The sequence below is a fragment of the Theropithecus gelada genome, chromosome 4 (assembly GCF_003255815.1).
Source record: "Theropithecus gelada isolate Dixy chromosome 4, Tgel_1.0, whole genome shotgun sequence".
Taxonomy (NCBI): domain Eukaryota; kingdom Metazoa; phylum Chordata; class Mammalia; order Primates; family Cercopithecidae; genus Theropithecus; species Theropithecus gelada.
In genome coordinates this window covers 47,746,798-47,770,763 of record NC_037671.1, presented here as the reverse complement: position 1 = coordinate 47,770,763, position 23,966 = coordinate 47,746,798, and the positions used below count along the sequence as shown (strand labels likewise).

The window sequence follows — 23,966 nt, the reverse complement described above, 5'->3', positions numbered from 1 at the left end:
ACCCATTTACCTATCTGCTATCTACCTGACAACCACTATAATTTATTTTTTACATAGCTCTAAATACCATGGCCAAATTGCTGTCACCACTTTTAAAACGGAGACTTCTTCATATTATTTCTTCATTGCAGATGTATTTGATTATATTGTAAGAGTGTAGAAAGTCTAGTGTTCCAAACATCCATACATTTTTTTTCAACCGAGTATTTTCTATACTGCGTAGATCTTAGCTATCACCCACTTGTTGAATTCTGTTTAACACAGGTATGGTAACAGAAAGATATTGACAGTGAGGTTTTAGGTTAACTCAATTCATTATTCAATTGATATCAATTAAAATATCTGTTTTAATATGGTCTTGTTACCTATGGTCTGTATCCTGCTTAAGATAACAAAAATGTACTCTGTAATTAACAAGTTGATTAATAACAAATAACAAAATTCATTTTCAAAATAATTTTTAAAGGGTGGTAGTGAAAAATCTTAGATGACAGCCAAAATGTCTGAGACTAGCTCAAGCTAAAGTGCAAAAAGCATCCTTTCCATCCAAAATGCTCATGTTCAAATCAATTTAGTAGCATAAATGCAACAGTTCAAGATAGACCTTAAATATGTTTAGCAGAATGGTATATGGAATATCAAGCATCTAAATGTCTTTAAAAATGTAAGCATCTGTTCTCATATTTTCACATATTCTGATCTACTAATTTGTATTTGTATTTTTTGCTGTTTTCATCCGGGTTTGGGGTTTTGTGGGGCTTTTGGTTTGGGGGATTGAAGGGGCATTGGTGGAAACAAATTTCCATTCTCATATAAGACTAATTTAAAAATTCTGTGCCCTTGGACGATGGACATTGTAAAAGATACATATTGTATGGAAATTTAAATTTATACAATTCACATGTATTCTGAGCTTTTCCTACTTCAAGGAAGCAAACATTAACCTACAAAATGGGTGGTTTATAAAAGGAGAAATGTGACGGTTAAAAAAAAAAATTTCTTGAGCCAACTGCAAAATGAAACTTGCCCCAGAAAGCAACATCCCCTTTCCATAACAATTCATTCTGATTTCTGTTCTGATATAAGACCTGGCGAGATTACCAGCTCTAATTGACCTGGACTCCTCTTTCTTTCCATCCCACCCACACACGGAATCTGAATTGGTGCGTGGGGTGAGAATTATCAACAACTGGGAACTGTCAGTGGCCCGTGGGAGTTTGGCCACCGGGTCCCCAGTGGAGAAACTGGCATGATTCCTCCCCCAACTTTTTTTTTAACCTCCCCCGAGGCCTTGCTTGCCCTGCTCTCCACAGACCTCAGAACCCAGGGGACCCAGGCCCACCTACTCAAGTTCAGAGGTAGAAAGGGCCCAAAGCACCTTTGTGAGAGTGCTCATCTCCACATCTGGCTTACCACCCCTTGCATCCCTGGCGAGTGTGGACAGCCCCGGAACCCATTTCCCCATCAACCCAGTATGCGCTGGGCCCTGGGGACTCCGCGTCTCCCCCACTGGAGAGGACTGCCCCGGGAAATCCGGATCGAGTTACGGAGACCCATCGGGCTACTGTGAGAGGCTCCAGATCCTAAACCCTCAACCTGTGGAGCACCTGCCTGCGACTCCCGCGGCTGCCACCAGCCCTCAAACTAACGGGCCGGGCAGGCACAAGAGTCCGCGGGGCGCGCAGAGGCCGCTCTCAAGCCTTCGAACTCACTCTGTGCTCAGACCACCGGCAGGAGCCTCTCACCACCTTTCAGAAGCAGGAGGGACCTTTTTTAGATTTAAGTCCTTTAAAAATAATACTAAAGCAAAAATACAAAATTTCACCTCCGTTTTCAAATTGGGCGAACTCAAGTTGTTTCACAGGTTTCCCTCATCCCTCCCTGGCGGGGCGAGGCGCATAGCTCGGTGTCGGCTGGAAGAAGCGGCCCGAGCTCCCGCCCCCTCCCCTGGCCAGCACCTCCCAGCACTCGAGGGTTCAGCGCCCAGGCCCCCTGAACGCCCCCGCTTCGGGGCTCGCGGACGCCCAGGCTGCCCCGCCTTCCTCCCGGTAACGGGATCTGGCGCGGGTCAGCGAACAGAGCAAACGCCCCCGTCCTGACACCCCCTCCTCTGGAGACCCTAGTCTTGTCCGGGACCCTCCCAGGCACGGGTAGTGCAGCCCGCGCGCCTCAGTCAGCACCCCACGCCCAGCCCTGGGCACTAATGCCCGGCGCCGGCAACCAGTGAATCCCGACCCGGGAGCCCGGGAGGGACCAGGACCGCTGAACTCTGCGGGTCAGGGAAGGGGACGCCGAGACCTAAGGAGGGGCTTTTGGCTGGGAGGGAAGCGGGTGGGAGCGCGCGAAGCCCCAAAGAGAGGCGACGCGGGCAGCCTGCAATGCGGCCAGGCCGGGATGACCAGGGAGGAGGAAGCGGGAGCCCCGGGGGACAGTGTCGGGGATCCTCGCCCCCGGGAAAGGGGCGGGGTGGAGCAAGTCCGCTCGCAGTGCAAGAGTGGGCACCTTGGGGATCCTGGGGGAAAGGGAGACGGAGCGAAGGAGTGGGTGAGAACCGAGGCCGGGCAGGAGGCAAGAGGAGTGATGAACGGGTCAGGGGGACGAGGGCTGAAGTCGGGGTGGCAGCGGGCACAGGTGGGAGAAGGAGGGATTTGCGCGGAGGGACTGAGCCTCGAGCCCGCCAGGGCATCCGGAGGGAGAGGCCCAGCCGGGGGTTTCTGGGGTTAGAGCCGCCAAGGCAGGAGGTCTTGGAGAACGTCCGGGGCCCAGCCCCGTAGGCAGGAAGACACCGGCGGGCAGGTTCCGCGGCTCCGGGCCGGGGGCGGGGGGCGGTGTAGACTCTTACCTTGAAGGCCACGGGCAGGGTCTTGTTGCAGCGCCAGTGCGAGGGCAGTACCGAGCACAGGAAGTTGGGGCTGTCGGTGCGGACGAGTTCGGCCGGGTGGTCGGCGATGATCTCCACCATGGTGCGGTTGTCGTGTGGCGGCCGCAACCGGGGCACTGCAGCTGCCGCCGCCGCCGCCGCCGCCGCCGCCGCTGCCGCCGCCGCCGCCTCCTGCTGCTGCTGCTGTTGCTGCTGCTGCTGCTGCTGCTGTTGCTGCTGCTGCTGCTGTTGCTGCTGCTGTTGCGCAGCCACCACCGGGCTCACGTCGCTCATTTTGCCGGGCTGCAGGCTGCTGGAGGGGGGGCTGAAGCGCCGGCTGGTGCTCGGATCTACGGGAATACGCATCACAACAGCCACAAGTTAGCGAAGTGGCCGGGGGAGGGGGAGGAGGGTGGAAATGAGGGGCAAGGAGGAAATTGGGGGGGTGAAGGCGAGACGGGGGGAAAGAGGATGGAGGTGATGGGGCTGAGGAGGTGAGAAATCAAGTTTGATGAGGCCGACTGCCGGGCGGAGTCTGATGGGCCAAGAGAGTCTGGCGATGCGGCGCAGTCGGGCTGGCCGGTAGGGAGACCCGGGAGGCGCAGATCTTTGCCGGAGCCTTTGGAACACCCGGGGTGGCAGCTGCGAACGGGCGCGGGAGTGTGTTTGGCCCGGGGAGGCGGGGGACTTGAGTTTGCAGCTTGGAGTGGGGTCCCTTGGGGCACCGCGTCCTGGGTGCGCTGGCGCCCCCTCCCAGTTCGAGTCCGGTGGTGAAGGGGTGTGGGTTCAGCAGTCCAGCCCCGGGGCCGGCATTGCAGCGCGCTGCCCGCCACCGCCGTGCCGCGCCGCGCCGCGCGCTGCTACCCAGCTGCAGGCGGCCGCGCCTCCGCCCTCCCGCGCCGCCGCCTCCGCGGCGGCCGCCGCTCCCCCCGCGCCGGCTGCACGCTCAGATTCCTCCCGCGGCGGCTGCCAGCCCGGCTCCCCGGCTAGGCTCCTTCCTTTCCCTTATTTTCTTCTCGCCCTCTCTCCGCCACCTCCTTGCATCTACTCCCTCCTACAATTTGCAAAGCTCCCCTGTCTCTCGCGCTTCAAGGTGCCAAGAGGTAAGTCGTGCGCAGCGGATCTCGGGGCAACGGATCTCGAGCCTGCGAATCGCAGCCGCTGCCGCCGCCAGCCGGCCGCGAGAAGGAGCCCCCCGCGCGCCTTGTGCAGCTTCCGAAGCCGAAAGGCGGCCCTAGTCTAGGGGCAGTCTCGCCTGGTCGCGTCCTCTTGTTCTCCCCACCCCTAGGACAAGGAACCCCCTCTTTGTCGGAAGAGATTGAAGCCGAGACACCAGAGAGCCCCCGGCTGATCTGACTGTCGCTATTTTTCGTTGTAACTTCAGGAGAGGAGGAAGGAAAATTCTTGAGCGTCTGTGCTGACTTCTCAGCACTCTTCACCCTCCCACCTCCACCCCCCACCTCTGTCTGAGCGACTCCCAGGGGAAAAAGATTTTGCAGGGTTTGGGTGTTTTTTGTTTTAATGACACAAAAAAATGAGGGGGGTGGGGGGAGAACTAGTCAAAGTAGTTTTTAGGAACTCAAGTGCATAGCTGGACATTTCTTTTTTCTTATATATTCAATCTTGTCATTCCTAGAGAACAAGAATGAGGTTTTTTTTGTTGTTGTTGGTTTGTTTTTGTTTTAAGGACTGAAAAACTGTCAGCTTGGTGATTAAAATAGTTGCAAAACCCTTGCTGGGGAAAAGCACCAGCCTTTTTCCATGAATTTAAATCTTTTATTAAGTCTATCCTACATCTAAGACTAAGTTTCGTGTCTGTCTTCCCCAACGCTCACGGGAAAAAATTAAAAATACGAACTAAAAAATTCAAAATGTTTCCGTGGCTGTTTATTTATGTATTTATTTCCTAGTGTGGGTTTAAAAAGCGACTTTGGATCCCCCAAAAAGTTGCGGTCGAGAGGATGAAGGAGCGCGGAAAAAAAGCGGCACTTTTTACCTAAAATGTGGTTTTTGGAGGCTGGGATTTCTAATGATTAGGTTTTTGTGGTTTATATAGACACGACTTTGGCTAAGGCGATCATTACGCTGATGAGAGTCAGAGCACGTGGGTGTCTACGACCAGCCTCAAACTCTGAGCCTTCAAAACAAATAAAACAATGTGCTGCGCCCGCAGAAGCCGGGAAATCCGCTTGAGGCTATTACACCCCAAGAAGGGGGCACAGGGCCGTTTTACCCTCGGCGTTGTGTACTACTACGTTTCTTGCTTATTACCAAACTCTTTAAAGCCTTCCAAAGCTTGAAAACGTGTTTGCGAAAAAAATCTTCAGTTGCCAAAGTTTCAAAGATTCCTAGTGGAGTAGCTGACACAGTAACAAGTAGTTTATGAAATAAATGAAGAATTAGAATGCCTCCTCCTCGAAGTATTAAGGAAGAAAGATGGTTGGGTCATCTCTCCCTCCCATCTTATTTAAAGCAATTCACATACCCATTACTGGGTGTTTTTATTGCTCAGTGCAAACGCCTCCCTCACCCTCGTAGCGACCTGCCACGACTCTCCCTGTCTGGTTTTGAAGCTTTGCTCTCACTCGCTGAGCCCACGCCCGGGTCTGCGCCCTAGAAGGGGCCTGGAAGGGCTCTGAGAGCATGAGGGGCACGTAAGATGGGGGCCTGGTGCCAATCGCGGACTCTGGAGCCCTTTCGAGTACAAGATGAGCTTGCGGGGCTGTGGTTATGTGACTCGGTGACCAGGATCGCCCCGCTGAAGAGATGCGCGGGGGACTGAGGGTCTACCAGACCGCAGGAGCAGAGGTGGGGGTGCGGGGTAGCCAGGTGTGCGCTCTTACGGGGGTAAGGATGGAGTTCAGGGGATACTGCTCTATCCTTCCTGTTTGGGGCTTTATTTTTACCTGCCCTTCCTCCATGCACTGCTCCACGCCTCCCTAGTCGGTCTTTCCCTTTCCCACGTTTCTCTCCACGTTCCTGCCTCTTCCCCAAATCCCTCCACAGGCACGAACCCCGCGCCGCTCCACTGCCGCCCCCACGGCCGCCTGCCACTGCCACTGCCACCCTCGGTGACTCCGAGGAGCGATTCTGCGCCACCCGCTATGACACCTGGTCCCCAACCTACTCTTCGCGCCCGGCCTACTGGCCTCCCAGCCCGGGCGCCGCTAGGATGCGAAAACCCATTTAGCCAAACCGGACCAACTGGAAGCGCAGCCAGGAGCTGAGCTGGCTCCCGCGCGTGCGATTTTTAATTATCTTTTCGGTCACAGGGGAGAGCTCTAACCCCGGGCACCGCCGCGTCCCCTGCGTGCACAGGTCTCTAGAGTCCCACAGGCGGCCGATCCGGGAAGGGAAGCCAGGCTTTCCCCTCAAAAGAGAGAGACAGCATCCATTGCTGTTCTACCTTACACATCCACTCACGTGCACTCGGACACACATTCTTGCACGTCCACACGCAGACACACATAAATAGACACGCACTCACACATAAATACACACGCACTCACACTCATAGCTTTTTTTCCTGCCTTTTTTTTTTCTTTTTAGGGGGCTAGTTATGCTTTGGGCATGTTGTGCGACTGTCTAACAGAGATCCCTGGCTCATTTTTTGTTTTTAAATCTGTGGGGGCTGCAAAGAGGGGGAAGCAGTTATGGGAATTGATTATTTCTGTGGTAAAAGTGAGATCAAAATTCCATAACTACCATGGTGGGTGATATGCCACCTTTTCTGGGATTGTCCTCCTCCCAGGAAGTTCATAGAACAGAGAACTCCTGGAACTTTGGAGACAATAAGAAACAATTCATATTTCAAATATGGACCACCAGAGGGGCTTTCCAAATAAAAAATTCTAGAATGAATTTAAGAAGTTACCTTGGGGACTTTTCCTCCTTTTTTCTCCATCGCTGTTTTGTCCTTTGTTTTATTTGGTGGATAGCAAACTATGCAGGCCTCAGTGGTTGGGGATTTTAAGGGCAATTTAATTAATAGTGAGATTATTTATTTTAATTAATCATATCCAGTAACTCAGCTTTATAGCCTTTCTCAGTATCCTTCCTCCATTTCACATTTCAGTGGAACTAATATAAGCAGCTCTTGGAAGTTACTAGTCTTGGATCTCTTAAAATATTCTACAGTTATTTATAATGTGGAAATGTAATTTTCCACTGAATACCCTAACAACGTTTCAGGTATCTGGCACAGTGGGTTTTCAGTCTCCTTTCAAAAACATCCTTTTGCTGAACATTCACACTTTCGACTGGAACTGACTGAGCCTGAAGCTGATGATGACTTGGCTCTGAGCGTTGTACTTAAAGAAAGAAAACATTTTTACAGACCCCTAAATCAAACCTCTCCTGTTAATAGTAGGTACATAGGAAAACCATGAGGTTTTGCATATGTGTATTTTGTGCTATAGTTTGCTTGATGTCATCTTTGGGTTTAGATTTTCTACATCAAAATGTTCAGAACAAATCACCCGCCCTATTCCTCTTCAGAAACATTCATCTTTTTAGTCATATGTGATGGTACTAAAAAGTAAACATTTTTTTTTTTCTGAAAATGTGGTAACTCTGGAAGATACAAACGTAATCACACCCACCACCACCTACGATGTACTTTAACATTTAACATAACTGTTTAGTAACAACACCTGACAATTCTGACTTTCCAGACAAAGAAAAGGAGATGTGAAGCAGTCGGGTTATTTATTCAGTCAAAGAACTGACTGAGAACAGAACCGATACTCCTGTTATCCTAGTTTCCTGTTCTAACCCCCATACATTATTTTATATATACATGTTATGATGAAAAGTAGAATAAGTCCCTGTAAATTTTTAAAATATTTTTTAATGGACCAGCTAATAAAGTGGGACAACCAATGGAAAATTATGGGCATATTGATGATCCCTAAAGTTTTGAATGTGTCATATGGGAAAACTGTACAAACAGAACCATCTTTAGAGAGTTTTCATTTGGACTGTGATTGAGAGAAGGTTACTCAGCCCTTGAAGAAGCAGCATTGCCACTAGACCAGGAGTCGTCATACTACAACCCATGGGACAAATCTGGCCTAATGCCTGCTTTTGTATAATTCTCAAAGATGTTTTTTGCATTTTTAAATAGTTGAAAAATTAAAAGAATAATATTCATAATACATGAAAATGATGTGCAATGAAAATTTCAGTGTCTACAAATAAAGTTTTATTGGAATATACTTATGGTCAGTCATTTATGTATTATCTATAGCTACCTTCACCTAAAGCAGAAGAATTGGGTAGTTGTGACAAAGACTGTATGAGTCACAAGGCCTAAAATATCTACTGACTTTTTACAGAAAAGTTTGCCAATCCTTGCCCTAAAGTGAAAGGGATGCAAGACCCTGGAGGAGTGAGCTAGCAGAAAAGAGTAGATATTTTATAAAGATACTGGAGTGGGTGTGCATGAGGCTCAGATTAGTTTTCTAAAAGTGAGCAATGTAACATTTAACTTATTCTTTTCTGCATAAATTATTAGATTAATATTTTTCACTTAATAATTTTAGAGGTGCCAAAACAGAAAGAAAAGAATGAGGAATTAGTACATTTGCACAGGCTCCTTAAGAACAATTTTCTTACACATCTCCATATGTCAGCATTTTCCATTGTCCTTAAAACATAGTGGGAACACATTAACTGCATAGATGAAGAAGAATGAAGAAACTCTCATGTAGTCTGAACATAAGAAGTAGGTAAGGCTTTAGTAGGTTTATTCCAATTGTGTTGCACATGGTTACACAAGAAACTCAATGAGCTTACCAAGAATTTTCTAGTATACAATATATTCATAAGACCTATATACACTTTTAAGACAGTTAGCTTAGTAACTTAAGTGATCACAAAGCTTTTTGACATATTTTTTCCATTTTACTTTTTATACCGTTTAATACTGTCTGATTTGTTTTAAGCTCAGTAAATTTTTCCCATTGTCAATGGACCTATAATAATTTGCATGGCTGTAACAAGAGATGAAATGTTTGTAGTGAAGGACTTAGCATCATAAACCTTTCCTTGTTGTTTTAGTTAGCATTCCCAAGGGCCATATTCAGGCACTTACAAGAGAGTACAGTGTTGTCATAAAAAGGCTGACACTTGCCATATGACCTTTCAGAACCACATTCATGGAGTATCTGTCTAATTACTCTTCAGGCATGGTACTGACTAAAGAGGTATATATTTTGTTTGACTAAAGTACCAACTTACTAAACGACACCTTAGTTACCTGAAGAGACCAATGTAATTTCTTAAAAGGGTCTAATTCATTACCCAGGAGTCAGAGAAAACTAGTTTTCTCAAATCGGCCCTCTGGTATTTTGGTGTTGACAATTGTCCTATGGCAGTAGCAGTGATCTTTGAGCAGCAGTGGAATGTTATATATAAAAGTTTACAGAGGTCTGTGATGAAACTTCTAAGAACACCCTAAAATTAAAGATTTCCTGTGGTAATTCAACCATTCGTTACCCAGCTGCTCACATATTGCCTTTAAGGCACCAAGGAAGGTGCTATCCTATTCTAATCCCACTGCCCAAGGTTCCAAAGTTTCACTTTAGGCATTAGGGCAATGATCTCAATTATTTGTCCCCTCCCTACACCCTGCCATCAAAGTGAAAAATGTAAATCATAATACTCTCAGTTCATCTAGTAAAGTACCAAAAAATTCAACATTTGCACAGTGTAGGAAATTTGAATTACAAACTAGCAAAGTAAGAAAAAATAGAACAGAAAAAAAAAAAAGAATAGTAAGAGTTCAATTTGGTTCTATTAGCTACAATCTTAGGGGATGCCAGATATTATAAGTCACCATTCTAAGTTTTTTGCTACTCTGGATTTCATACTCAGAAACTCTTCCTTCAGTGCTTTATCCCATGCTTTTCTAAAGTAGACTTTTCTCAGAGAAAACAATTTCTTCTTCCCATCTAGTCATAATCAATTTCTAAAAGCAATGACTCATCTTTTCTGACTTTAGATGATTCTCCTGAATCATCTTAGTTATTGGCAGGATCTTTTCCTGACTCACATTCCTATTAGTGATTATCTTTCTTCCAAATCATTTTTCTTCCCTAGGTGTGCCACTTATCAGTTTATTGTCTCACAGCTCCAAATTCACCTTTTTTACCTGCTCTGTGAAAATAAATCTGGATCCATTAAATATTTCTCTTTATCAGTTGGCAATCATGTTTTGTCAGTGGGGGTGTTAGAAAGACATTCCAGGAGGAAAGGGTTTTGCTTCCTGGTTCCCTTGTGCTTACACAGCAGGTTTCTGCAGTGCAGGACATACAGATTTCCCAGCTCCTGGCTCCTGAAGTGCATACATACCCACATCTTCTCCAAGGCCCAGCTACTGCAGTAAAGCTGGCTTTTCCAGTGCCAGGCTCCTGAAGCACAGGTAGCCAGCAGTTTCCCCCAGCACGCTCCCTTCCTGGGCTGTTTGTAGAGGTGTGGCTCTGGTGAGACAACTCCATGTGAGCAGTTTTCCTTGGCACCCTAGAGAGCAGATCTGCAGCAAGCTCTACTAGCACAACTTCTCTGCCACCCAGTGAGCCAAGGCTGTGCAGGGTCTGGATTCAGCCTTGGTTGAGAATAGGGGAGGACTCTTACTTGGTTGCTGTATTTCAGCCCTGAGGGTACTAGATGCTGTTATTCCTGTATTCTTTAGAGTTATCTTTACTTATTCCTAGCCAATTCCTTGTTTCTCCAATCCTCTGGTATAGTCAATAATTCTTTACATTAAACTTTTCTTATTCCAATTACTGTATGGTTTCTCTGTCCTCACTGGACTTAGACTGATATGCTAAGGTTTCCATTTTCTGATCCCCAAGACATGCTTATTCATAGTGGTTTCCATTTTGGATCACTCCACTGGGGTCATTATAAGATGAGAATTTCCAACATCACATCACATCTATTAAATGATTTTTCTCTTCCTAATTATAAGCCTACAATTAGAGGACATATATTTTAAAGAGAAAAAGATGTAGACAGAGATATGGATATTTTAAAGCACAGGCTAAAATTGGTCAATGTTTCTTCCCAGAGTTGTCCTGACATCTTCCATGAAATCCTATGATCCTATGTCCATACTGCAATTAAAATACACATAAACAAAATCCTGTGCAAAAATTCCAGAGCTGCCTTATCACTAGATCTGGTTGGAAAACAAAAAACAAAAAACAAAAAACCCAGGATCAGGGAAGGTGGAGAGTATCTTACAAAAATCAGAAAAGCAAAATGCTACCACCAAGGAAAGACAGGGAGCAGGGCTAGATGATTGCTGCCTTATTGCAGTTGAAGTTAGAGACTGGGTAGTGCTATGACTCTATGATAAAATAAAATTGGGAAAACGCTGTATTAAACAAAATAAACAGACTTCATATTGCCAATTTTATCCCAGTTTTTAATATGCTACATGCATTCTGAATCTCCACTAGAAGGACTTAAAATACAACATTTACAAACTTATTTAATGATTGCTTCTAAAAGGAATTTAAAGGCCTTTGAAGTATTTTTAGAAAATACTGAGCTAAATCAAAGTGGAAAAAAAAAAAGTGTTGGAACATTAAAAGGGCCATCCTGTCTAGAAGGGAATATTGTAATGTAGTGGAGAAGTGAAGTTGGCTCGGCTGCTTGTAGCCAAGCCAAAGAGGGCCTTGGTACTATGATTCCCACCTTTGGGCACATTTATAAGAGGGAGGATATTCATGTTGCTTCTAGAAGCCACAATCTTGATCTTTTCCTCACTGTTACAACCCATTACCTTCCTTGATCTAAACAGGAGAGTTGAATGGAAGTTTCTCTGGGCATGACTCTTCACTCCTCTTGAGTCCTCATTAAGGCGAAGCAGAAGAATTATGCAGGTGTGGGAGTGGATCCCCTCATTATTTAATACTTTGATATTTTGTGTATCAGGTATTTATTTGTATTCAATTTCATTTTTCAGAATATTCCATTAAAATCATATCTTGAATACTAGGGTTTGTTTGGAACCCCCTTAAGTTTTGCCCCTAAGGCTAGCTAGGGTCTCCATCATTTCATCTCATCCTGGCCCAGCCCTAGGTCTGTGGGTGTTGAGAACTTACCAAGTGAGTTCAGGCCTCCTTGCTTCATTATGAGCATCTTTATTTTTTTTAATATGTTACTAAACATAAGTACGAATTGCAATCATTGCATATTCTTCCACAAAAGAATGTATCTTTTAGGCCGAGCTCAATGGCTCATGCCGGTAATCCCAGTATTCTGGGAGGCCAAGGTGGGCGGATCACAAGGGCAGAAATTTGAGACCAGCCTGACCAACATGATGAAACCCCATCTCTACTAAAACTACAAAAAATTATCTGGGTGTGGTAGCGTGCACCTGTAATTCCAGCTACTCAGAAGGCTAAGGCAGGAGAATCACTTGAATTCGGGAGACAAAGGTTGCAGTAAGCCAAGATCATGCCACTGCACTCCAGCCTGGGCAACGGATTGAGACTCTGTCTCAAAAAATAAAAAAGTAAATAAATAAAAATGTATCTTTTAACTTTCTGTACCTACTTGAAGTATTGATAGCAGATATAACAGAATTTTGACCTTCACCATGTAAGGGTGATTATGTGTGTGTGTGTGTCCTGTGCTTACCTGGTTATCACTCTTTAACAACAAAAATATGGATTGTCTGCTTACTACTATGTAATTTTAAAGAAGTAGACGTTCCTGTGTTGTTGTTTCTGTCTGTTTTAGGACTGACTGTCTTTGATTTTATTTAAATACATTGCAAACACATTACACTTGGGGCTTGTTATCTTTCATTCCCATAAGTGTGTCCTTGATGTTAAATTAATTAGATTCTCCTTTAGTAAATAAAATAGATTCCATTATCAAATCTTCACAAGAGTTTAAAAGAGGCAGTTCCCACCAGGCCTGGTGGCTCACGCCTACAATCCCAGCACTTTGGGAGGCCAAGGTGGGTGGATCACTTGAGGCCAGGAGTTTGAGACCAGCCTGGCCAACATGGTGAAACTCCGTCTCTACTTAAAATAAAATACAAAAATCAGCCGGGTGTGGTGGCACACACCTGTAGTCCCAGCTACTCAGGGAGGCTGAGGCAGGAGAATCACTTGAACCTGGGAGGCAGAGGTTGCAGTAAGCCGAGATTGTGCCACTGCACTACAGCCTGGGTGACAGAGCGAGATGCCGTCTCAGAAATAAATAAATAAATAAATAAATAAATAACAATAAAAGGGGCAGTTCCCACCAGTGCCACTATGAAAGTAAACTTTTACCAGAGTGAAAAAAAAAAAAGTAGGAAAAAACCCAGTTTTTTAAAAAAAGCTTATTTGGCCAGTATTCTTTCCTTTGTCAATACAGTTCTTTTTCTCTGAATTCACATCTTTGCCCAGAGAATATATTTATTTCTGCTTCCTAAGTGAAACTTCTTTCTATAGTTTTTGATGACTAGATTTGAGTCTTAATCATGACATGTTGATTATCTGGCTTTTTGAAGTAGGGATTTTTCACACGGCTCAAAATCAACACCCTTACTTCTCATATGCACAAAAGAATCTTAGCAAGTCTTTTTTGTGTGTGTGGTTTTGTTTTTTGTTTTTTATTTTTTATTTTTCGCGACAGGGTCCCTCTCTGTCACCCAGGCTGGAGTGTACCGGCATGATCATAACTCACTGTAGCCTCAAACTCTCAGTCTCAGGTAGTCCTCCTACCTCAGCCTCCTGAGTAGCTGGACCTACAGGCATGAGCTACCATGCCCGGCTAATTTTTTTGTTTTTGTTTTTGTATTGTATTTTTTGTAGATACTGGGCTTCAGCGTGAGGCCCAGGCTGGTCTCAAATTCCTGGCCTCAAGTGATTCTCTGGCCTTGGCCTCCCAAAGTGCTGGGATTTCAGGCGTGAGCCATTGTGCTTAGCCTCAGCAAGTTTTAATTTGGATTTTTACCTCAACATTTAGACCAGATTTATATGTACATAGATAATCAACAAATCTAAAATGCTATTGAGTGACGTTATTCTTATTATTTTCAAGTAAGATATCCTATAGTAAATCACAATGAATGAGATGCTACAGATCTTAAGCTTAATGCTTACTATTCTCTAGGATTGCCGGAAATGTGGGTTGCATCTAGTAGTTTCATTGAATATAGTTTTTTTATTTCTTCTGTTTTTAACTTGCTTCACTGGTGTTTATCCTTACTGAAGAGAATTATTATAGTGTGCCCATAACTATAAACGTGAAAACTGGTTGAAGTGTTACAACTTATTATAATATATATTGTCCTTCATAATTTAATTATGGCTTCTCTGATGTTGGTGGTATTGGTTCATGCAAAAATAATACCTTATTTTCAAAGCCTTCTCTGATAAAATTTAAACTGCAAAAAATAAAAGAGAATTACCAGAAGTATGATGCATAAGAAGCATAACTCATCTTACATTAGCCTTGAAAATTGAAAGCTTTTCCATTTTCAACTTTGTTTTGCTAGCGTTTACAAACTCAACCATAAAAATTCCCTCTAGGCAGAGATCTGGCAAAAATATTCCAGTTCAAAGTCAAACTTTCTATAGAATGTCTTTTACTGTCAGTGTTAAAATTACAAAATTGAAAAAAAAATTGTTGGCAAGTTGCTTTGCACTTGTCACTGAATAAAAGGAGGGAGACTCACATCTAAGCACGTTAAAGTCCAAACAATCCATCAGTCATTTTTATTAGACATATATGAAAAGAAAAATAAATTAGTTTGAATTCATTTACTTCACCCTCAGAATTGTTCTATTATGTGAAAAACCTTTGTGGCCTTGATAATTTTAACACGAGTTACTCAATTTTCTGAACTTCTCAATTGGAGAGTGTGCAATTTGGAGTCATTGAAAGAAAAAAACTTTCAGAAGGTTTATATTGGAATGGAGACTTGGTCTCTTCCCTTTGAATTCCCTTCCAGGAACGGAGCAACAGGACCACATGTAAACTACATTTCTTCTCTGCATATCCTAAAAAAGTGGGTAGACTGAAAAGTGGGAAGTGCACTGGGAGCCTTTTTAACTAACTATAAAACTTAAACAAGGGCTCTAGACTAACATGTCCAATGGTTTCATAGAAATGTCCATCTAAACATTCCTAAACCCTTCAAGGTCAGCATGTCCCATATGCCGAACTAATTGTTTCAGGTGAAAAGAAAGACAAGGGGCAACATGTAGGTTCCCAAGGCTCGGTGCACAGTCCTTCTTTTTTTTCCATCTTGGTTAACAGTATGACTGTACACAGAATTGTGTGCTCCTTAACTGTAGAAACTATGTCCTATCCACAGAAAATCTGGAACCACACTATTGAAGAAGTCTGGAGACACCGTCCCTACTATATTTCATGTATATACCATGTGAATAGTGTCTGTCCCCTGGAGTCATGTTAACATGTTATCCCTACATAGACCCCACAGCCAGCATAAGGTCTAGCATATAGCATGTGATCGATATATATTAGTTGGTGAGTGAATGAATATACCCCCTTAGGCAAAAACTTAGGTATCATGATAGACTAATCTTTTCCCGTTATTTTCTACTTCTAGTCTATCACCTGATTCTATTAATGCTACTTCCCGAATATCATTCATATCTATTTTCTTTCCATCTCCATTGCCACTGCCTTAGGTTCAGGTTTTTATCATCATGAACCTCAACTACAATGGACCCCTAACGTGTCTTCCCTGCTGCATTGCATCAAGGTAGTTTTCCACAAGATGTACATGTACTCCTGCAGGACCTGAAGACTTTCCACAGATGTAGCTTTAAGAGAATCAATTCCCAAATTCTCAAAGTCATATATACTCCCTCCTAAAAGTGATATGCCTAGGAACTTGCCCATGGTTCCCATTTTCTCCCTTCATATTTCCCTTTTCCTACTTTGCAAAAGTAGGCCACCTTCCCTTACTGTTATGCATTGCCCTTGGGCATAAAAAAATCTCCTGGCCTCCGCGCCACTGCACTCCAGCCTGGGCAACAGAGCGAGACTCCATCTCAAAAAAAATAAAAAATAAAATAAAAATCTCCTGGCCTCCACACAGAGCCTCCATTAATCAAGACACCAAAAGCACCACTTCTTTCAACTCCTTAAGGGATGCATTCCCCCCCCCCAAAAAAAAGTTCACTTTCATGTTTAATAATTGTTTATAGAAAAGTATAATGTAGTTATGTTCTTTCATCAATTATATACCATGACAATAATAATATTATAATAAGTCAAACCAGAAGAAGTATTTTAACAGTTATAAACTCATGGACCTAGGAAGCTTAACTACTTACTTGCAATTTCAATTTATGTACTTATTTTTCTGCTGAAAAAATAGTGAAGCATGACTAATTGAGACTCTAAAGCAAAAAAAAAAAAAAACCACCATTAAAATATTATTTTGGGCTGGACACAGTGGCCCATGCCTGTAATCCCAGTATTTTGGGAGGCCATGGCAGGAGAATTGCTTGAGGCCAGGAGTTCAACACCAGCCTGGGCAACGTAGCGAGACCCCTGTCTCTACAAAAAGTCAAACAAAAAAAAATTAGCTGGGCTTGGTGGCATGTTCCTGTAGTCCCAGCTACTGGGGAGGCTGAGATGGGAGAATTTCTTGAGGCCAGGACTTAAGAGGTTGCAGTGAGTTATGACCACACTACTGCACTCCAGCCTGGTGGACAGAGGGGGTCTCTATCTCAAAACCAACAATAAAAACTATTTTGTGGAAGAAGAATAAGAGTGGGATAGAAATAAACAGTGTAAAATTTCTGACTGAGGAGGATCTTGTTCATGTATCTTTTTAAATGGATGAAAGTGTCTCACATCACTGTGGTATTTACCCTGCATTACATATATCTGAGGCTGCTTGTAGTGGCTTATCCCTGTATCCCAGCAGTTTGGGAGACCGAGGCAGGTGGATTACCTGAGCTCAGGAGTTAGAGACCAGCATGGGCAACATGGCGAAACCCTGTCTCTACCAAAAATACAAAAAATTAGCCAGGCATAGTGGTACATCCTGTGGTGCCAGCTACTTGGGAGGCTGAGATAGGAGGATCACTTGAGCCCAGGAGGCGGAGGTTGCAGTGAGCAGAGATTGCACCACTGCACTCCACAGTGAGACGTCATCTCAAAAAGCATTAATAGTAAATAAAAATCGAGGCAATTATAACCCCTAAATTCAAGATTGTGTTTACCTTTGAATTGGATCAGAGATCAGATCAGGGTTTTACAGGTATCGATGTTTTATTTTATAAGTGGGGTGGTAGCTACACAGGTATTCATTGTATTGCTATTTTTTTAATCCCCAATAATATTATATTTTGATACTACTCAGTATTTAATAAAGCAATTTTTAAAAGTTCTGTGGTTCTGAATATCAGTCTGTAACTTAAAGCACATATATTTCCTAGTACTGGGTTGGGCTGGAGATTGGTTTGGAAAATTCATGTCATTAGTTTTAGTATTTTGGGGGATTGGGAACAAATACATACTTTCCCACAAAATAATATAAAAACTGGTCAAATTCTTATCTGGCCCTGGAAAGCCTATTTAAAGTGCAATAAAACTAAATGTAATGCTAATCCCAGCACTTGGGGAGGCCGAGGTGGGCGGATCACTTGAGGCCAGGAATTTGAGACCAACCTGGCCAAAATGGCAAAACCCCATCTCTACCAAAAAATACAAAAATTAGCCAGGCGTTCCTGTAGTCCAGCTACTTGGGAGGCTGAGGCACAAGAATCACTTGAACCTGGGAGGCAGAGGTTGCAGTGAGCCAAGATTGCACCATTGCACCCCAACCTGGGTGACAGAGTGAGACTCTGTCTTCAACAATAACAATAAGAAGAATATTAAATATAATGCTAAGAGTCTTATTCTTCCATTGATTCTACAAAAAATGGGCCCAACCTTTACCTGAGAAGTCAGGATACCAGAACACACCACTTACTACTTCAGTTCTAGCCTCCCCATGATAATTTCTACTGTAGTAATCTGGAGAGAGGGATTCCTATCCTATGGTTAAGTTCCCTTATCACAGGTGTAGGTGAAGAGGAGGTTGTTGAGACAACAGAGGATGTTTACTGGGGAGTTGTGGGAAATAATGCTGCATAGATTATGATCATATCATATACTTCCTCAAAACGTTTACAGAGCAGTCGAGAATTTGTGAAATAGGTAGAGAGATTATTTAATAAAAATTAAGCTAACAGTTGTTGAATATATACTATGTACCAACGATTTTTCTAAGTGGTTTAGATGTATAAACTCTTATTCTCCTGACACAACTGTATGAAATAGGTAATTCAATATCCCCATTTTCAGATGAAGAAAATGAGAGGCACAGAGTGGTATCTCATCAAATGTCACACAAGTAGTAAATCGTAATGCTAGATATGAACCCATTCTACTGATCTGTAGCACTTGCCAATTTCTATGGTCTAAATATCCCCATCATAGTTTATTTATTTTTTTTTTTGAGACAGAGTTTCACTCCTTTTGACCAGGCTGGAGTGCAGTGGCACAGTCTCGGCTCAGTGCAACCTCCACCTCCCGGGTTCAAGTGATTCTCCTGCCTCAGCCTCCCAAGTAGCTGAGATTACAGGTGTCCACCACCACCTGGCTAATTTGTGTATTTTCAGTAGAGACAGAGTTTCACCACATTGGCCAGGCTGGTCCTGAACTCCTGACCTCAGGTGATCCCCCTGCCTCAGCCTCCCAAAGTGCCGGGATTATAGGCATGAGCCATTGTGCCCAGCTTATCATAGTTGATTTTTAAGCCACCAGCATGATGTCACCAAACAATGGGTTGGAAAGAGATGTGCACAACTGGCTCTAGCAGCTGATATGAGCTAGCTGTAGTGCACCACTGAATAAAGATTTCTCAAATTATTATTGTATACAAGAAGCACTGTGTTAAGGCACAAAATTGTTTAGCTCCAACTCTTGCCCTTATGGTAGTGATAGTCTAAATGAAGGGATGATATTTGCTGCAGTGAAGTATTAAATAATACATATGTATGTAACTTTATAAGAGGAATAACAGTTCACACTTAATTGCCAGATAAATGTTGTAGATATTGGCTTACAGGTGGAAAAATTGCAGTGTCCTCTATGGGCAAATAAGATTTAATGGAGAATTAACAAGTTATTAAATCATTGCAGAATTTGCATGGATGAAAAGGAAAACATTCTAAATACTGGCAAGAACATGAACAAAAAGGATTATTTACATGAGTTAATGCTTTCACCGAAGCAGACTGTGAAGAGAAACTGTAGAACTCCTCTCAATGAAAAATTTCCCAGCAACCTGGATAAGTTTCAACATTAATCTGCCAAGAGGCAAGGGGGTTAATCAGATGAACTTTTGAAATATTTTCCAAGTTTGCTGGTTTGTATAGTTATAACTCATTAGCCTACCTGACCGTATGGCTCTATCACTGCCTTTCCAGAAATATACTCATGAAGGGGGCATTGAAATCTAATCTTTCAAAATGTGATGTTCGGGTTCTGGAATGTTAAGTCTCTTCCTCTGGCTAAAATAAAATCTAATACACTGTTTTGGTAAATTGTGAAGTTTGGCATCTGGTCTATTTCTTAGTAATAATCAGGTCTGTCTGTTGATGTCTAATATGCTGTTGACAGGCACCTTGAGAATTGTAAATTCTGTTCAATTGCATAGATATTTTAAAGAATCAATTAATACATGTCAATCAACAACAACACTATCAAAAAGAATGGATGGGCTCTTAAAGGGAAAGGTGCAGAAAACTATTTTCACATTGACTGTTTCAGTAAGTGGGGAGAAGAAGAAGCACCATTGAAGGGCACAGAGGAGGAAGCAGTGAAGAGGCAGGGCCATGGGGAATGGAGATATCCTAGAGCAGGAGAGAGTTTCAAGAAGGTGGGTCCTTTGCACTTGCAGGTTCTTATGCCTAGAATACTTTTCTCTATGATATCTACATGGTTTACTCCCTCAACCCCTTCTTTTTTTTTTTTTTTTGAGACAGAGTCTTGCTCTGTCATCCAGGCTGGAGTGCAGTGGCACGATCTCAGCTCACTGCAACCCCTGCCGCCTGGGTCCAGGCAATTCACCTGTCTCAGCCTCCCTAGTAACTGGGACTACTGGCACATGCCACCACGCCCGGCTAATTTTTGTATTTTTAGTAGAGGCAGGGTTTCACCATATTGGTCAGGCTGGTCTCGAACTTCTGACCTCAGGTGATCCACCCACCTTGGCCTCCCGAAGTGATGGGATTACAGGCATGACCACTACACCCAGGCTACTCCCTCATCTTTTTAAATGTCACCTCAGTGAGTTTCCCCAGATCAGGTATGTGAGACAGCGATTTTCTCTCCACACACCATCCGGCCCAAACGGGCTCCCTGTTCTTCCCCTGCTTTGTTTTTCTTCCTTTATCTGAGAGTTTACCATTTCATACATATTTACATGTCTGTTTGTTTATATTCTGTCTTCCCTCTTCCCCCAAGTCACACATACATTAGAATGTCAGCTCCATGAGAGCTTGTTTGTTTTGTTTACTATCGAATTCTTGGTACCCAGAACAGTGACTCACACATAGTGGGCATTCAATAAAGACTACTTAGAATACAAGTAAATGAAGATACGATCAAAAGTGGCAGAGGTGGTCCAGTTCCTTGAATAGACTACATCTCCAACACTGGTCAGCTAGATTAAACACATCTATATTAATTAAAAGGAAAATCAGGGCAGGCACGCTGGCTTATGCCTGTAATGCCAGCACTTTGGGAGGCTGAGGCGGGTGGATCACCTGAGGTTGGGAGTTCGAGACCAGCCTGACCAACATGGAGAAACCTGGTCTCTACTAAAAATAGAAAATTAGCCGGGCGTGGTGGCTCATGCCTACAATCCCAGCTACTCGGGAGGCTGAGGCAGGAGAATTGCTTGAACCCAGGAGGCAGAGGTTGCAGTGAGCCGAGAATGCACCATTGCACTCTAGCCTGGGCAACAAGAGCAACACTCGGTCTCAAAAAACAAACAAAAAAAGGAAAATTAAACAATTAAGTATGGAAGAAGAAACCTTAAACCCATTGCCAACTGCTAAAGATAAATAAAAGAAATCCTTAAATCCTATTTTGTATGTCAATAACAAATTTAATGTAAGGAACTTGGATCTTTATTATAAGGTTGTTATAATCACATCCTTGTGTTTTATAACCTTAAGAAGAAAAATTTCCATTGAGTATGGATTACTTTTTTAAACTGCATAGATCTGCCAAAATGTTTTGCTATATATGTGATAAAGGGTTTTTTTTCTTTTTTTTTTTTTAAACCTATGTTTACGTTTTTCCAAAAAAGGACTATTAAATAGATATTTCAGTGTGTTTGTTTGTTTGCGGGGTAGGGGGGTGGGGGCTGTTGAGACAGAGTCTTTTAGCTCAGGCTGGAATGCAGTGGCATGATCAATGGCTCACTGTAGTCTTAACTTCCCAGGTTCAAACAATCCTCCTACCTCAGCCTCCAAAGTCGCTGGGACCACAGGAGCATGCCGCCATGCCCGGCTTATTTTTTTGTCTTAGTTTTTGTAGAGACAGAGGGTCTCTATGTTGCTCAGGCTGTGAACTCCCAGCCTCAAGCAATCCTCCTGCCTCAGCCTCCCAAAGTGCTGGGATTACAGGTGTGAGCCACTGTGCCCAGCTGATATTTAAGTATTGATTTATCAAAGACAAGATTTTGTTAAAGCTTTATAGAACTGATTATTATCTTTTGGCATTTTATAGGAAGCTCTATGAAAATTCCTAAAATATTTGTTGAGAGATAAATAAAATTAATATGTATTTACCCAACTTGGGTGAAAACATTTCGGGGCTCTTTAAAATAATTTGTATTCTTTTGTTTTAATGTTATTTCAAATGGCTTGCTTTGAAAGACATCCTGATATTAACCGATCTTTCATAATGCAACTTGTGGTATATGGTTTTTGTAACTCTGAACGGCATGAGGCAATTTGCAAAATTTGCCAGTTGCTAAGGGAATCATTGTTTTAAAATTCCCACTTATATTAGCTTCAGCTAAAGAAGCAGATAAGTTAAAAGAGGTAAGAAATGTTTAAATTATTTTTAAGAAAGTGTAGTGGCAAACATACTCTTACATGGGCAAAGAAAATTTGTGGAGAGGTAAATGAACATTCACAGTGAAATACCATTATGCACTCTAACAGCATAATTAACAAACACTTTCCTTGAATTATCTAATCCATTACAGTATAACATGATGTTGAATGGGACGTTTCTTGATATCCTAGTAGTAACTCTAGAACCCAAGACACTAGGAACCAAAGCTGAAGACAGAGAGTTTGGGTCTCAACATTACCACTGAGTGGTTGACAAGGATACATGAGTTTTGTTTGTGCCAAATGGGCACTGCAGAAAGTAGCAGTTCTAGAACCATCTGAACTGCCACTAGAGCTGCAGCTGGAGTAGGAGAAGAGAGGCCATTGGAAGAGATTGAACATCTACATTAGGAAGATGTACTAGCATTTATATGCCTGTTGTCCATTAGCCAGAAAGGCAGGGGCCCCAACAGTTAGTCACACAGTCCAATCACATAAACAATCTTTGCCCTCTGTTCATTATCCAATTATTCAATTACTAGTCTTAGTTTTAAAAGCCTGCATTATCCAATTTTATTCTCATGGCAGCCCTGTGAGGTAGGCATTGTTTTAAAATCATACCTCTTTTCTGGATTAGAAGACTTAGAAATGGACTCAAAGAAGTTATACCCCTAGTTCAAGGTCACAGTTAGTGACAGAGCCAGGACTTAAACCAACTTCTTTTGGCTTCATATCTCCTCATTAATTCTACTGTACAATATAGCCTTACATGTATGTTTAGTATCTCCTATGAACAAGGCATTGCTAAATGGATTAAAGAGTATATAAATATGTGTAAGATGTTCTTGCTCTTAAAGAATTCTTAAGGAAGTCTTTGTTTAGGAGGAGATCATAAGCAGCTTGGGTGAGAAGGCAATGAGGTTGTGGTTAGTAGAAGATAACAAAGAATGATAACATACTTTCCATTAGAAATGAACAGAAATTTTGGCAGGGTTTACCCACTGGAAAATAATCCAGAATTTAAGAGAGAGGGTAGGATGGATGGCTGAATGACTTGACAGACAGGCTGAAGAAATTTTTTGGTTTTGTTTTTTGTTTTTCTCAATATCTTATTATGAAAAATTTCTAATAAATAGCAAAGCTGAAAGCTTTTTTTTTAACAGCAAACACCCATATACTTACCACCTAGATTCTACATTAATATTTTATTATACTTGCCTTATCATACATCTGTACATCTATCCACCTCTATCTATTCAGCAACTCATCCTTCTAAAAAAAAAAAAATGAACTTCAAGGTAAAGTGCAAATAATATGGCTGGAGGCATTTTAAAAATAGGAATGTATTATATTCAATTTTATGTTGTTTGTTTTGCTGCACTGTAATTCCTCTTCATTTCTCTTTACCTTAGGTAAAGCTCACCACACAGAGAGTTTTTGTGAAGATGGTGTCTTTCAGTAATAGAAGTCAAGGGAAATGGCTGGGTTCCAAGTGTAAATAGATGCAGACAGACTGAAATAAAAGAATACATAAGACAATGGAAAGAACTCAAATTTACTGGAGTCAGGAAGTTAGAACTAGAGGTGATCACAAGACTATAAACTTTCAGGAATTTGGAGAAATCTTAGGAAGGGCATCAGATTTTGCACAAGGTGTGAATAGGGATTTAAGCCCATTTATGTAGATCATTTAAAGAACAGGCAGATACCAGTTGACAAGTAAATTACCACTTCGTTTCTCAGTTACCATTTACTGGAACTAGAGGTGTTCTATCACTAGAGGCAATATTTGCGGTGGGAAAAAGGCAGGAAGGAAGGAACAAGTAAGACAGGAAAGAAAACCCGAACTTGTCATAAAGGATCCAGCCACTGCCTATGGTTCTCCTCTCTTTTCTCCACCTTCCCCCACACCTCTCTGATTTCCCTTCCTCCTTCTATCTCCCCTTCCTTTCTTTCTTCCTTCTTTCCTTCCTTCCTTCCTTCCTTCCTTCCTC

At 42.8% G+C, this 23,966-nt stretch overlaps 1 protein-coding gene across 4 annotated transcripts in view; it reads right to left on the bottom strand.

The window, feature by feature from the left end:
* Positions 1–23,966, bottom strand: part of RUNX2 (runt related transcription factor 2) — a 221,188-nt gene that overhangs the window by 125,593 nt on the left and 71,629 nt on the right. For 2 of the 4 annotated variants that reach the window (XM_025383817.1, XM_025383818.1), the window contains exon 3: positions 2,843–3,210. In XM_025383817.1, the coding sequence (XP_025239602.1) occupies positions 2,843–3,210 (368 nt within the window). Of the gene's footprint in view, positions 1–2,842; positions 3,494–23,966 lie in introns of those variants that run through there. The other 2 variants (XM_025383819.1, XM_025383820.1) reach the window with 2 other exon arrangements.